This window comes from Chamaea fasciata, unplaced genomic scaffold, assembly GCF_029207755.1.
Source record: "Chamaea fasciata isolate MVZ Bird 193981 ecotype frontalis unplaced genomic scaffold, bChaFas1.0.hap1 SCAF_5, whole genome shotgun sequence".
Taxonomy (NCBI): Eukaryota; Metazoa; Chordata; class Aves; order Passeriformes; family Sylviidae; genus Chamaea; species Chamaea fasciata.
The window spans coordinates 39,623,111-39,638,612 of NW_027094090.1; the positions used below are offsets into that span (position 1 = coordinate 39,623,111).

Genomic DNA, 15,502 nt, shown 5'->3' on the forward strand with positions numbered 1-15,502 from the left:
CTGTAGAGTGATCTGTTTTATTTGCTAAACGCTTAAAAAGCAAATGTTTTTTCTAACACAGCTTGTACAACTTGAAAACAAATTATGAATGCACAGAATGAATCCTGGCTGGTCTGCACTTGGTGGCCTTTCACATTAGCACTAAAATTGAGTAGATCAGGTTTCAGCATTCTCTGAAAGTTGTCGAGGCTGAGGTTTCACTCTGGTAGATTTTGTGCAGGGTTTATGTTTGTTTCAGTTTAGTCAGGTTGAAATTTACAGGGGAAAACTTAGCACATTATTTTTGCATGCTAAACGTGTCCCATTAAGTACCTGAGTGACTCTTGAAAAAAGAAGGTCGTGTTCTATAGGTGTTCTATGCTGCAAAATGATCTACCAAGGTGTCTGTCTAACCTTCCTTCTTTGTGCTTGTCTATGAGAGAATTGTTCTGCAATCTTTAAAATAAACATATTATCCTCTGACTTAAGAGAATATTAGGCAATTAATAGTAGCTGCAATGCTGCGTAATATCGGTTTGGGTCAAAACAGCAATCACACAGAAACACAGTGTTTCTTTATTCCGTTAAGTACTCTAGAATTAAGTAGTTGAGTCGTTTCCAAAGCCAAAATATGGTGACCTCTTATATTATCAAGGTGTCAGAGAACAGGTTTCTCATCTTCTTTAGGTCTTTCTATGCCTTATTCCCATTAATTCTGGAGACTGCCACTGCATTAGCATGCTGGTTACGAGGAAAAGTAAATGTGCTGCATAAACACCAGCTTTTGATACCTCGATGAGGTAAAACATCACTACAAATTGACAGCAAGTATACTCAGTAAGTCTCTAAAATATTCACTAGCTTCACCAAGGCATTACAGAATAATAATCCTAAAAATTTGCAAGTTCTGTTCTGTTGTGCCTGAAGACCTTTAATCAGGCTGAAGGTGAAGAATTTGCATGACATAACAGGTCCTTATAATTGCTAGTAGCTTTTCATTCCTCTAATACTTGTGTTCAAGGTTTAGTTATTCCTTTAAGCTCATGAGAATATATTCCAGAATTCTTAATGTTATTCTGTCAACTTTTTATCATAATTCCACAGGCCTACACAGGATGCTTTATTATATTTAGCAATCTTCTCCAAACACTATCAAATGACAGCAGGTAATCAAGGGCTGGGAAATCAAAATTCAGTGGTGATTAGCAAAGTTCATTCATAATTCATAGCCAACAGCCCTAGTACATTGTATCAAAGTATTTATGTGACTTCATGCTTCCAAAGCACCAGCTCTGGAAAACTTTCAGTGCCTTTCTCTGGAAAATGTTCTGTATTACTAGAGTTCTGCTGTAGGCCACTGGTTTATACAACACGGCAAGTCCTACTCTTACTATACCAGGCTGTCCAATATGCTTCCATTCATCTCTTTGGTGCCTCACTATCAGCACAGTGCTCTCCTAAATTCTGAGGTTCTTCCATTAACTTAATATATTTATTTAGTCTAATCTGGAGAGTTCAGAAATGTTGAGGGAAAGAGCAGCCTTTTTTCTCATTTAAATTGATATGTTTGTCTTGCCCCAAATTTCACGCTAATCAGTAAGCATAAAGATGAACTTCACCATGGTAAATCACTCGATGTACAGGGAGCAATGAGCTAAACTGTTAGAAAACAGCAATATAATTTAACACTTCATAGTATGCATCTGTAAGGTCTATTGAAATTAATAATAAGCAAGATTAGGCAAGAATAATACTACCAGTGCTTTCACACTCTGGTTTAGATGATATGGGTAGCAGTTGCAGATTTAATGCATTGTCACTTTACAGTCCTGCGGTTAAACATTACTATGAACACATAAATAAAAATAACAAAGAACAACTGCACAGAGCTCTCATGACTCATCTTATGGTGGGCATTTCAGCTGCCACACTTTTGATGTAGACATGGACGGCTCAGCAACTCACCCTCTACTGTTGTTACCGTCAATGAGGAAGAACAGACACTTTGAGGCTACAATTCCTCTGACCTACTTTACATTAAATGAATCATACTCTGGAGTGCCTTGTGCCTTTGCTGACTATAAAGGAAGACTAGATGATTACCTCAGATGTAAATGCCTGCATCCTACATATCAGACATCTACACCAGTATGATGAAACCCACTCTTACTGTCCAGATATACAGAAAAAGACTCATGGAAATTTATCTCTGCGTGGTCCAGGAGACATCATACCTCAGAAGAGTTACATTTGACAAGAGAAGTGTCATTACAAGGCAGGCCAATATGATTTTGACTGAAAGCCTTTTAAAATGCCTTAACTAATTATTTTATGGATTTCTTTTTTCTTCTCAATGTATGAGAAAAAATCAGAAAATCATGAGTTATAACTGCGCATATGTCTGTTTCATTTTGCCTGATGTGAGATGACTGCCCTCAACAACATTAACGGTATATCCCCATGAGTTTCTACATACATTCCCCCAGTGCCTGGGACAGGCTCATTTTCTCTGGCTACTCATCAGACCTTGTTTTAGTCTGTATGTTCGAGCTGTGTTTAGGTTCTGTTTGGCTCTAGCTTCTTAGGCGTCCAAGTTCTCTGCTTCAGTCCATTCCTCAGACACAGAGCCTGTGATACAACTGTTGCACTGCCCAGGGTGGTGTTATATACCACGAGTTTTCCCAGAAGCTTTGGCAGGAACACCTGAACCAGACAGGCTGGTCTGAGATATCTGAGATGTTTTGCAAAATAACTTACAGAAAGGACACACTTTATTTGCAGGGAAAGCAGTGCCATCTGTGATCACAGACAGCAAACTGTCTTGAGAACCCTCAGTACAGAATCCTCAATACCACAAAACCCATTCAGTGCTTTCTTCAGATATTTCAGTCACTTTGGCTGGTTTGGGCAAAAACTGAAATGCTGGCATTTCAGGCAAACTGCTCCTGATTACTCTGCTTAGCTCATTCAAATACAATATTCAAAAGGTTCCCTTAAATGAAAAGAACATTCTCTCCTGTGTTCTCTGAACCTTAAAGTGTCTACAACGTGTTAAGTACTCTTGCCCCACTCCTTACTCTACTAAGTTTTGACTAGTGATTTTTGTTCCTGTCCTCAGCTAGAGATTTTTGCAGCCTTAACCTAGCATGAAGGCCAACTGTGAGAACTGTATTTGCTTTACTTTGCTCAATCTTCTTAGCATATTCATTACTGTACAAAGATTGAACATGTCCCAATTTTTTCCTTGAAGCCTTCACTGGACTAATGTAAGTCACAGGAGCATCTTTGTCAGCAATTTCAGATTTGATTTGCTTGTGCATGTGTGAGATTGATCTGTAGAGTACCTAGAACTATTAAGACTTCAACAGTTACTTAGAGAAAGTGTCATGGTACTGTCACATTTCCAGGGCTGATTTTTAAAGAAATAATAATGAATCATAGAACAGTAAAGCAAAAATTAATGGATAATTCAGGATCATTTCAATAAGATGAGTTTCACTGGCTTAATTCAATGCCTGAAGAGCAATAACACAATTAGAATTTTCAAAGATGAGCATTTAAAATTAACCTTAAAGCCTAATAATTTTTTAACACTGATATAATTTTTCTTCTTCCAAATTATTAGTTTCATTGCAATTTCTAAAGCAATCAGGATGAGGAGGTGCATAAATACAAGTTTGAAAATTTTCACCAGAAGATTTTGCCATCTGTGAGAAAGATGAAATTACAGCTACAACAACCCTTTACATTTGACAGCACCCAATGCTTTGTATAGAAGACATTGAACATAACATCGGTGTAAAAACAAGATACCAAATCATCCTTTAAGAGAAAAGATCAAAACATAAAGCTGAAAATGCAAAGAACAGAAGAGCACTGAAAACAAGGGTATTTTCTAATGCAGTACTTACAACAAAATCACATGATTTTTTCCCTAAATTAGCTGTAGAGAAGAGGGAAAGGAATGTAAAATTCCTTTTTATAAAAGGTAAAATTTCTTCCCTTTGTATGTAGCTTTGACTTCATAATATTTCATCATACCTGCTCTTTGTGATCATATCTATTTATAGTTGGCACTCACTGATTAATAGAACAGATGAGACATGATTTTCATCCTTTCTTTTTGACTAGGGACAGTTGGCTACAAATATGTTACAAAAAGACAACAGGTTTTTTTAAAGTTTATTTTGTATTCTAACAAGTATATATTATTTATATAAGGACAATACAAGCATTTATTATTTAACACTTGTTTCTTGCAGAAAGCAGGGTACTCTGTAGTTTCTGACTCTGTGTTATTTAAATTCTCAATCCTTTGGAAAGCACTTATTTAAAAAACAGAGATCACAGGTGTTTAAAGCACTTATTTACCTACACAGGACACGTGAAATGATGTTCTGTCTGACTTCTTGAAACTGGGAAATAACAAAAAAAAAAATCCTTTGAAGGAAAGCTATAACTTGCTAAGAAATTCAGCATGGTGAATACACACAACCTTAATTCATTAAGTCCCTACAAGTCGAACCATGTGAAAGCAAGAAAACTGCCTGCTGCCTTCTGTAGTGATAAACATCAGGTAAAGTTGTGGGCACTGACACCCTGGTCAGGGAGAAAGTTTTAGGCATCAGGCAGCTGCAGGGCCTGTGGGAATCCAAGTCAGATAGACTTTCCCAGGGATTGCTTTGGAGGAGCTGGGAGAAGACATTCTAAACAATTTCTAATCTTTGCACCTGCTGCTTTTGTAACTTGTTTACTTGCAAAAATGTTTACAAAGGGGTGTTGGTCTGAATGGCAAATCACATCCAATTGTACCAAAACAGTGTATAAAAAGAGTGTGTCTTAATAAACATTGCTATATATGCCCTCCAAGAAGACTGGAGTTATATCATTATTCCAACCATCCCAAATATAATAATGATATCAAGTGATGCCTTGATAACTTCACCAGCCTCTCTGTCTCTTGATCACATCACTGAATCTTGTTGGATCAGTTCTGCATCAGCAGACACCGCTCACAATGCTGGCATGAAACTACTTTAAACAGTAAACAAAAGCACTCTGGACACTTGGCTGGAATTATCCAGATTAAAAGTAAAATAAAGGGTTGTGATCCCAGATTAAAAGTAAAATAAAGGGTTGATACATTAAGAAAACCTGAGGACTCAAACATAGTATTTACTTCTGTGTTTTAAATCTCAAGTATATAGAGGAAAAAAATTCAAATCAGTGAAAAAAATTGAAAATTTGACTAAGCTAGAAGCAGAAAACAGAAATTTTAACAAGAAATAAACCAGCCTAAACAAAGAAAAACAGAAGGACAAACAACACACTTTTCTCTTAGCTAAAATCCATTCTCTTGCTCCCTTGCCTAAGCAAAATCAAGTATTTCTACACACTATGTGAGCATCACGAAACGAAACTATTGGCCATATGGGCAACCTCATGCCTTTCCCACACTGCTACTTCCAGTGTGTGTTTTTAGTCAGCATCACAGAGATTTTTGTTGGCAGGGAAGAAGACGGGAAGAGGGGGGAAAAAAAGGACCCAACAGGTGTCTCACAAAGGGAGGTAGGGTTAACTTAGGCATGCTAATTCTCCTTCACAACAGGCACTGTGTTCGAGCCAAAGCAGCAACTCTCACTTTTTTCCTGTTCCTATGTCATTACTAGAGTCTCCCGCTGCCTGCCCTCAGTTCTTATCTCTCCAGCTAATCTTAGCCTTAAATCTCTTCATGTGATTACCAGAAAGATGAAAAAGATGGCTGTGGGCTACTGGCAAGCGTACATAGTGACAGTACAAATTGTCACTTGAAGTCTAGAATCAGAATTTTATATTCTATTTTTCTACATGGTAGGAGAGTCTAATAAGCCAACAGTGAAAATACGTGACTCGGGCAAAACAACGGCTGCAACACAATAATTGCATACACATGTTTAGCACTTTATTTGTAGGTTTAGGTAATGAGAAGAGAGTTAATATTCTGTCTTCAATTTTAGTGGATTTAACGGTAATGCTTTTTGCAGATTGACTTTCTCTGGTGCATCCTAGTCATTTCTCGGGAAAGGAAAAAAAGCCCTGTTCTTTCAAAGTGTGTAGGTGAAAACCGACAACAGCAAGAAGAAAGCGATATAAATAAAATCCTTTGTTAATAAATCCCTGCAAAACGAGGCAGTACAGACTCACTTCTGGCAGATTTCAACAACTGATCACTGTTAGATTTCAACTTTGAAACAAATATGATCTTCGAAGAAAGCTGTGCCTGTTGAATTTCTGCAGCAAGTTACGAACAAAACCTTGAAACAGAAAACCTGCGTCAAACAGAGAGCTCAGTGTCACCTTTGCAGTTCTGTTGCTTGGTGTCCCACATGTTGAATGACCCCAAGAATTGAAACAGGAGTACCAGAACTCCTCTCAGGTTGCGGCTTGATTTTCCAAGGTATCTACCTAAGATGTAAGGCACACACTTTCATATAGTTGTAGCAGTAGGATGCAAAAGGTGATGTATAGGAATTCCATAGCTATTACTATCACGTTACAAGACTGTCAGGCTGGAGAGGAGATCAGACATACAACCACCAATTTTTCCAATGACTGCTTCATAGATTTGAAAGCCACCACGCCCTCTCAAGTTTCTCTGGTCTGTCTCTGTATAACAAAGAACAGCTATATTATCTTTTTGCTACTGTGCTGATTCAGTAAGTACTGTTTCACAAAAACACAGCTGCCAAGTCTATTGAAAAGTGAAGAGATGATGCTATATCCATTTCTGAGGGCTAGGACTGCTGCTGATGGCCACAGTTATTCATCTTATCTCTTTCAAGTACATTCTTCCCCAAAGCTTAACTGATTGTAGAGGAATTGATACCTTAAGGTCTAGAAGATTTACTTTTTCAGAAGACATACTTGAAATAGAAAATTAAAGAGTTAGTGGATGTGAAGGATTAATGATTAAACATGGGCTTTTATCAAAAAGAACCAAGAAAAGGTAACTTTTGTTCAGGAGAAATAAATTAAGAGCCTATTTTCAGCCAAACTCTTTCTTCTACAATTACCCCTGTTTGAACAGAAACAAAATCAATGCTTTGATGCTCTGTGTATTCACAGATACTTCACTGTTCCATCTTTTAAAAAATAAAGAACAATCATCCTCTGATCTCTTCTTGAGATATGGCATTCTAATCAAGATTTTTTAATCTCTTTTTTCTAATCAAGATTTTTTAATCTCTTTTTTCTTACAATTATTAGTAAAGTAGCAGTAGGGTAACAACACATTATGAGAAGCTGTGTGCATTTCCTGGTAGTTTAGCTAAGTTGCATTTGAGAAATTTGAGATTTATTTAACCACTCCCTTTTGGACCCTGGTAAAACTAATTCTCAAATATATACATATATCTCCCTCTTTCTTTAACATCTATGAAAGATTCAAGCCTGTGGTTTATACACCCAGGAAAACATTTTTATTATATGTAAATGTGTGCATATGTAAAAAATATCAATCAAATCTTCTCATCTGAATAGAGAATTAACAGTTGAATGTTTCTCATTCAGAGGCTGACTCTTCAGTAAATGTCTCAAAAAAATTAAGCTGACTGAGATTACCTTTGAAAATGCCTGGATTTATACATACACGTACAGTTCATAGCACATTAGTAAATGTTACTTTTAAAAACGTCAGAAATGCATCACATAAAAAAGTGCTTTGTGCCTCTCCATATGATGGAAGGCAGACTTACAAATTTAGAGTTATGTGCTTCAAAACACTACCTGACTAAGCTTGGTCTCCTCTTAAATCCTTCCTTCTCATTATTTGGGCTTCTAACGAGTAACTGGAATTAATTGTTTTACTTAATTTGTATTTCAAATTCTGTTGCATTACTTTCAAGAACGGTATTTTGTATTCAAATAACACATGTCAGACAAAAACTTGTACCTAGATTTTTTGCACTTGCATGAGGGTTGTCTGTGTTAAGGAGAAATGGGCATGTACATATCCTGAAACAGTGAACTGAAAGGACAAATAATCCTCTGCAAAAAGCTGATGACTTCACTTGTTACCTTTTTTTAAAAACCTTCTTTCTGGTAACATCATCAGAGAAGTCCAACTCAAGCAATAGAATCAAATTAAGAAAATTGTTTATTTACAATTACATCAGAAGATTAATATGTTTTTCTGAAGTAACAAAAACGTCTCTCAGACATCAGTGTGAAACTGAAATATACGTGACCTAGCAGAGGAAAAGAAATTCTTCATTTTCAACATTATCTCTAAATAGAGAGTACACATTTACAACATAGAAAATAGTATCCCTTATGCCCTCTAATCACTAATACTCTTCCAACCTGTTGCAAATGGTGAATCCTGCAACTGTGCAGGCTCTTGTCATAGCAGGTCCTCTTAGAGGGGTCAAAAGCAAGATACACACGAGTTCAATGCACCATTTTCCTCTATGGAGGATAAATCCAGATAGACTAAAATGTTTCATTCACTGATACCATGTCTAACTAACATTTTCATCTGGGGTGAGCAGGAAGAATTCAAGGCTTCGCAATGCCATCGGCTTTGAAAGTGCCTCACAAACCTGTCTTGACAGCACATCCATCTTCTGAAGATTCTGCCTTCTAATTAGTTACATGTTTATGAAGCAAAAATGACGGAGAGTCTAGGGTTTTCCCCCTCTACACTTCACAAAGGTGACTTAATGTTAAAAGCTGCCATGAATTTTGTAGAAGATGTTTCCATCTGTCTGTACACAGGTGCAGCTCCCAATTTCCATGTCACCATCACTCTGGGCTGAAGGACAAGATCCTACCTACAATGGGAAGCTCAACCTAAAAGATGTGCTCCTATGGGTGCCCAGGTGCCTCAGGAATATCTCACCTTGCACAGAGCTCCCATGTGCCCCAGCACCTCTTCAGGTGAGGACTCTACAGAGACATTTAAGCTGGATATATGTCTTAAATTTTAAACCCATGTATTTTTACACCACTCATGAACATCAGAGGTGACATGTATTTGCTTCCATGACATGACAGAGGATATTTGCTTACACTCCAGCTCTAGAGTTCCAGGTGGCACAGCTGAACTTCACATCTAACCAATGCTTCAATTGCACAGTCTACCTAACCAGTGCTGTAACTGCACAGATCCTCATAAAGCATTCCAGTCAACACCCACAAACCACTGCCTCAATCCACTTACCTTAATCCATCCTTTCAGAAAAACACATTTTAAAAATATCAAATAAATGGTAACATATTAATGTAAAAAACCCCAAACATTTTAGCCTGAAACTAGAATTGTCACTTTTTTTTTAATCCTACAAACAATAGACTTTTTTTTTTTCCTTGGAAGATGAATTTGGATATTTATATGTCTTCAGCTGGCACATCAAGAGGAGAAATGTTAGACTTGAAGTGTGTGGCACTTGCAGAAGGATTTTTCAATTTTAGCATGCTGGGCTGAAGAGCAAGAGAAGACATCCCTATGACAGACAGGCAGCCAGGCGGGAATAGCACATCACTTAGCACTGCTCCACAGGGCTTCACCCTGTGCAAAAGAGATCTGGCTTTATGGTGCTCCCCTGTCAAGGACTGTATTTCACACTTTATGAATCTGATTTTCTCTTCCTGATGAGTATGTTTTTTTTTTTTTTCTAAGATACTATACATTATAATATATGCACAGTCTAATGCAGTTTATGTTTAACACAATTTCTGTTTTATACATATATATGGGCACAGATGTGGAAAAAATCCCCAATTATGTAGGCTATGAGGATGTAGTGAGAAGAGAAATGACAAGAAGAGATGAAGAGAAAGGAAGGAGGAGTACTCTAGAAAGCACCCGTTGTATTAATGATCAGGTGCCATCTACTACCACATCTCAAGTTTGCTTAACAGCTAATGGCAATTCCAAGCCCATTGATATTCTTATTTATTGTCACTGGCCATGGTGCTTTATTGTGGGTTTTCAGGAAGTTTTGGGACACCCATTCCACTAGAAAAATATTTGCTTGAATTCATAAAAAACAACAGAACTCAATTATACATTACAGCCAAAGAGCAAGAAATCTTTCCATTTCCAGGGATGTATTTGAAATCTAGAGTAATTTGTTTGTCAGTAGCCAATAGCTATGACCTTGTTATGAAACTTCACAGGGATTAAAGTATCAGCACTGTATATTCAGTCTATTCAAATTTCTTCTTTTACCCTCAGTCACATTTAGAAGTGAAACCATCAGTGACATGAATAGTAAAGGAAATAGTATAGGGAAAAACACAGTAGGACACAGATTATTAACAAAAGGCAGTTGAAAGTCCCCCTTCATATGGAAAGATATTCCCTTGTTCTTGATCAGGAGGTGGTCTTTCTATAGGCTAATTGTGTATCTTCAAAACCAAAAATGTGCCCTTTTAAAGCTGCCATTTTCATGGTCCTATTCAGAAGAACTGGGACTGAGATTTTGCAGCAGTTTGAGAAAATACATGGTCAGTTCTCTTTTGAAGCAGATTTTCATCTTGTAAGGAAGAATACAAGCAAAATTTGAATTAAGATAAGGTTTATGAAAAATATGTCAGACATTTAGTCAAATAAAAAAGTTCAGATAAAGAGGAACATCTATAATGCATAGCTAGAAAGATACCTCCTTCAATTTGCAGGCCTCCATATGACCACTCCTTAAAACGTGTGCCAAGGGAAGCACAGAAGTCTATTCCCTTCTAACATATTTCCAGGAGGGTAATGATACGTCTAGAAAATGCTTTCATCAGACTGTGCTAAAACAGTCTAAGTGAACCCACCCACAACAAGCTTGCTTTAATTTCTCATTGCTTCGAACGTGTACCTGCAGTACGCAGGAACTCACAGGAGGTCTGCACGTAGCCATGAGGAGGCTAAACTGGCTGGAGGAGATGACACTGCACTTGCAGAAAAGCAGAACATTGCTGCTGGATCTGTATGCAGCATTTGAGACAATTTCAGGCTGGTGAGGCGCCGAGAGTCACCGGAGAGCACAAGAACCAGGGATTAGAGGAGGAAATCAGGTTGCTGAACAGTGAAAATGCATAAAGATTAAGGGCAACGCACAGAGAAATAGAGTTAACTGCACCGGGGCTTTGAGAAAGAGCAAGGCAACAGAAGGCAGCATGTCAGGGAGACCTGGGGCTCTGGATAATGAAGGGAAAGGCAGCTACTGTAGGTCATGGGGTAGGGTGAAGCAATGGCTCAGTGGAAGACAAAGGACATTGAGGGGAGAGGCAGAGGCAGTAAGATGTGATGAGGTATGGCAATATAAATAAACACTGTTGGAAAATGCCAACTAACTGCAACCAGGGCAGTCCGTAACCAGTGTCAACAAAGTTGTTACTGAAGATATATCTGTGGAAGAGGTGAAAAGTAACTGTATAGGTGTCTTTAAACATTTCTATTTTGGACTGAAGTGACCATTTAGGGTTTTTTAATGGAGGGAAATTATCTGGGAAAGTACTTAAAAATCCCTAACCTTGAACATAAAATAAAAAGAAAAAAATCCCAAGTTGCTTTTTTTTTTTGCTTGTTATCTTATTGAAGACATTGGTGTAACTTTGTCTGAACCTGAAAGAAGGTATAGCTCCCTACACCTTGAGGATTTAAGCTTTGAATGTGCCTGGAAAATTCCACCTGTTAGCTCTGGTGGACACTGAAGATCACTGATGGGGTGCTATCAATTCAGGGTGCAAGACATTTGCAATAAATGCAGGAACAGAGCACTTTCTCGGCGAGAAGACTCACTTGGCTGTTGGAAGACACCCAGCAGGCACTTTCCCCTCCCAAAGCTCCCAAATGCTGGGGCCACCCTCCCCTAAGTGGTACCACTCCTCGCTACAGTGCCTTAGGTTTCCTTCCTGAAACAATTGCTGATTTCTTCCCCTCCTCCCAACAGAGCACCATGCAAAGGTCAGGCAAAAGCCTTAGAGATTAAATTGACAGTGATTAAAATTTCCATTATTTTGTGAACTTGTTCTACATATTAAAGAGCCCTAATGGAACCTGCACATGTTTGTGCAGGTAGAAAGGCACACGATGATAGGGATTAAGGAATTTAATTTCTGTGCTTTGGACTGAAGTAATCTTCCAGAATATAATTGGCTTTCAATCATTCACACACCCCATGCCCTTCACCTTTAAATGGTAATTCATTTTACCATACAGGTTTTGAATGCCACTTACATCAGGCTTTAAGAAAGCTCCCATCTATGTACTAGAATACAGTCAATATATTTTGTCCAGGAGGAGACCACGTCAAGGCATAATTCAGATTTCTAATGTATATATCCTTATCATGTTTTACCATGTCAGTGACCCAGAACAAGGAGGAATGCAGAACATATCCCAGACAGAGATGAGCAGCATGTGGGACATGCTGAAATGGATATGAGGGTACAAGACTTTTCAGGGCTATGCCTAGATCACAGCAGAGAAGTGCAAGGCATAGTGACAGTAAACATGGCTCATGTGCTTTAACCAAAGCAACAGGAATCTAGAAAATATCACTATGCAGAACTTTCCCTCTCCCAAGACTGTGAAAGAAAGGCTACAGAGGAGATATTTGGAAGCACTGGCTTGGTCTAGTTGCTTCTGGAGTTGCTTCAGCCCATCCTCTAAAGTTGACGCAGCAGCATGTTTTAAGTGATGAAGTGTATCCCTCTGACTAAATGGCCTTCTGTAGGCCAGGTGCACTATTTAAATCTATTTCCTCTTGCCTGGGTTTTTGTTTTGCACATCACATCCTATCATTCTGTGATGTTTTATCTCACACTGATAGCAGCTATGGCTGACAACCAGGGAGACTGTAACATTGGCACGTCTGCCAAACGGTTAAGCATATCCTGGACACAGACAACAGATGCTTATATTTAAATTAGGACTAATTTGCATTTTTGTGTATTGTGGAATTTTTAAAGCACAGTTTTACAAAAAGAGATGTATAATTCTGAAATAGTACTCTTTCCTTTGAAAAGTCAGGTTTGCTAATGGATTGCCATCTGTTCAACGCTTTGCCAGAAAGTAGATTTGTCCTGCTTACTGAAAACAGTATTAGGGTGAAACTGTAGATTACACAGTGGATTTCTGAGCAGTTTAATTTAAAGTGCAGGCTAACACTTTGCTATTTCAGTAAAAATAACTTCAGCTTCTCCCTTTCTACTAATGCTGGAATCTAAGCCCAGCAAACTGTATCTGGCGTACTTTGAGGGCTGTTTTGCTCTCAGTTGGGTTCTAGAAAAGGTGGCTACCTCTCCTTTGTAATTTTGAAACTGAGTTTATGTTTCATTTGCATAGGATTCACAGAAAAAAAAAATCTCCACCCTACTTCAACAACCTATCTTAATCCTTTGGAAAAAAACCCCAAACATTAAAAACACCAAGGTACTGGCCTCAATTATGCTTTCAAAAGTACAAGATTTATAGGGACTGGGAGCCTCTTGGAGCCTCTGGATGCAAGTAAGGAAGAAGGACACCTCAGCAATTCAGAATGCTGTACGGGGAGCCGATGGACCTCTACCCAGGTCCTTCAGATGGAGTGGCAGGACCAAAGTTGCTCTCCCTTCCTTCTAACCCACAGAAATCTGATGAGGGTTCTGGTGAACCGTGTTATGGGAACAACTGCACCGCAAGGAAGAGAGGTTCAATTTTTACAGCCTGGGGGCAAAAGTTGAATTGACAACTTCAAGATTTCAGCACCCTCTTACGCTACCTATATAAGGTTACCGACACAGCCTCAAGGCTACCCAAACACCAACGCTCTCCCTGCCCGGACCGAGCAGCTGTCTATGGGAATACGCAGAACCGTTCTTTTGCATGCGAACGGACAAGTTGCAGCCACGGATCCCTACCCCGCACATCCCCGCGCAAGTCCCCAAAAAGCCGCATTTTGCCGGCAAAGGACGCTCTCGTCGGGAGGTTCGGGCTCCCGACTCGCTGCCGGAGCGGCGCTGCCCCGCCACCGAGCATCCCCCGCCGAGCCACCTGCGGGGGTGGCGACGCGGGGCCTCGGCGCCGATCCACGGCGGGAGGCGCCCACGGTGGAGCCCCGCAGGGCGGGGACGGCGGAGCGGCACCGAGGAGCGCCTCCGGACCGGAGCGCTGACCGGAGCGCTGACCGCGGAGCCGCGTCCTGCGCCTGCGGCACCGCCGCGCTGCCGGCGGCGGGATACCTGCCTCATCCCGGCCCCCGCCCGCACAAAGTTTTATCTCCTCCGTTTCAGACCTTCTCCCGCCGCCCACCTGAGCCCCGCGGGGAGGCGCGCCCCCGCTGCCCGCCGCCACCGCCGGCCCCGGGCACTGCGGGGCCGGAGCGCTGCCGCGGCAGCGCCCGCCGCGCTGGCGCTGCGGGGGAGACCCGGCGCTTGCCGCGGCGGCCCCCGGGCAGGGCGGCCGGGGAGGCTCGGCCGGGGAGCGGCGGTAGCCGCGCTTACCTCTGTCCAGCGTGAGCGGCTGGACCGCCGTCAGTGTCGCCATGTCTGCGGCGGGGCTGGAGCCCGAGTGACGCGCGGCTCCGGCACCGGCGTGGAGTGCGGGGAAGGGCGGGGAGGAGGCTGGCAGGGAGAGGGGGCGGAGGAGGAGGGTGGCTCCGTGGGAGGAGGAGGCGAGCGGGGCGGAGAAGGTGCCCAAGGGTGGGCGGCTCATCGCACACGGGCCGCCGCGATGCTGCGGGCGCAGAGCGGCCCGGCGCGGCCCGGCGCGGGCTGCCGGCATCGCTGCGCTGCCGGAGCTGGGCCTGGCGAGCGGCCCCCGCCTCGCCGCGCTCGCCTCGGGGCAGAGACCGGGGACCGCGGAGATCGCGGCAGCCCGGACTGCGCTCGGGGGGCGGTTCGCTGCGGTCCCGCCGCCCCGGGGATGCCGCAGCTGCCGGTGGAGGAAGAGAGAGGGGCGAGGGCGGGAGCTGCGCAGCGCCGCGGGGCGGGGAGGACCGGCGGGGACGGATCCGGCGGCCCGGCCTCGCCGGGGGCGGTGGGCCGGGCCGGGCCTGGGCAGCGGCGCGGGGAGCCGTGTGCCTGGGTGAAGCCCTGCTCCGAAGGCTGCCTGCGGGGAAGGAAAATCCGCGCGTGGAGCCGGGAGAGGCGGTTCCTGGCATTGTGCAGGGCGTTGGATTAAGGGACATATCATGTAGGCACCCTTTTAGATGGACCAAGGCGTCGGCCTCATCAGTCCAGCCGTCGCCTCTTTTCTAAGTGCTGTGTGCGGCCGGCCATCCTTAAGGAAGCCAGCTCACACACAGCTCTCCACCCCGTGTTGGTCACAGACACGTGGCGGCCACCTCTGGTAGGTCAGCTGCAGCTTGTGTGGACATGGAGGCCTCTGTTAAAGACCATCCACGAAGGTGGAATTTCACTGGAGTCCTGCGAGGTTTGTCGGCTGCCTTCTGGTTTTGCTACCTTTATTCGTCCACAAGAAGAGAAAGGAACGTGGTCAGCTGCCATCCAAGAAAGGTGTGACAGTGTGGCAGAGTTCCACTGAGTTTTTGCTGCCTTCTGTTCGGTGGAC

At 42.1% G+C, this 15,502-nt stretch overlaps 1 protein-coding gene across 2 annotated transcripts in view; it reads right to left on the reverse strand.

Annotated features, from left to right (window-relative positions):
* The window catches only part of LIN7A (lin-7 homolog A, crumbs cell polarity complex component), a 46,963-nt gene extending 32,048 nt beyond the window's left edge, over positions 1–14,915 (reverse strand). Inside the window, exon 1 of one of the 2 annotated variants that reach the window (XM_066183311.1) lies at positions 14,434–14,915. In XM_066183311.1, coding sequence (XP_066039408.1) covers positions 14,434–14,713 — 280 coding nt within the window. In that variant the 5' untranslated portion in view covers positions 14,714–14,915. The remainder of the gene's footprint in view (positions 1–14,433) is intronic. The other variant, XM_066183310.1, reaches the window with a different exon arrangement.
* Between the last annotated feature and the right edge of the window lie 587 nt (positions 14,916–15,502).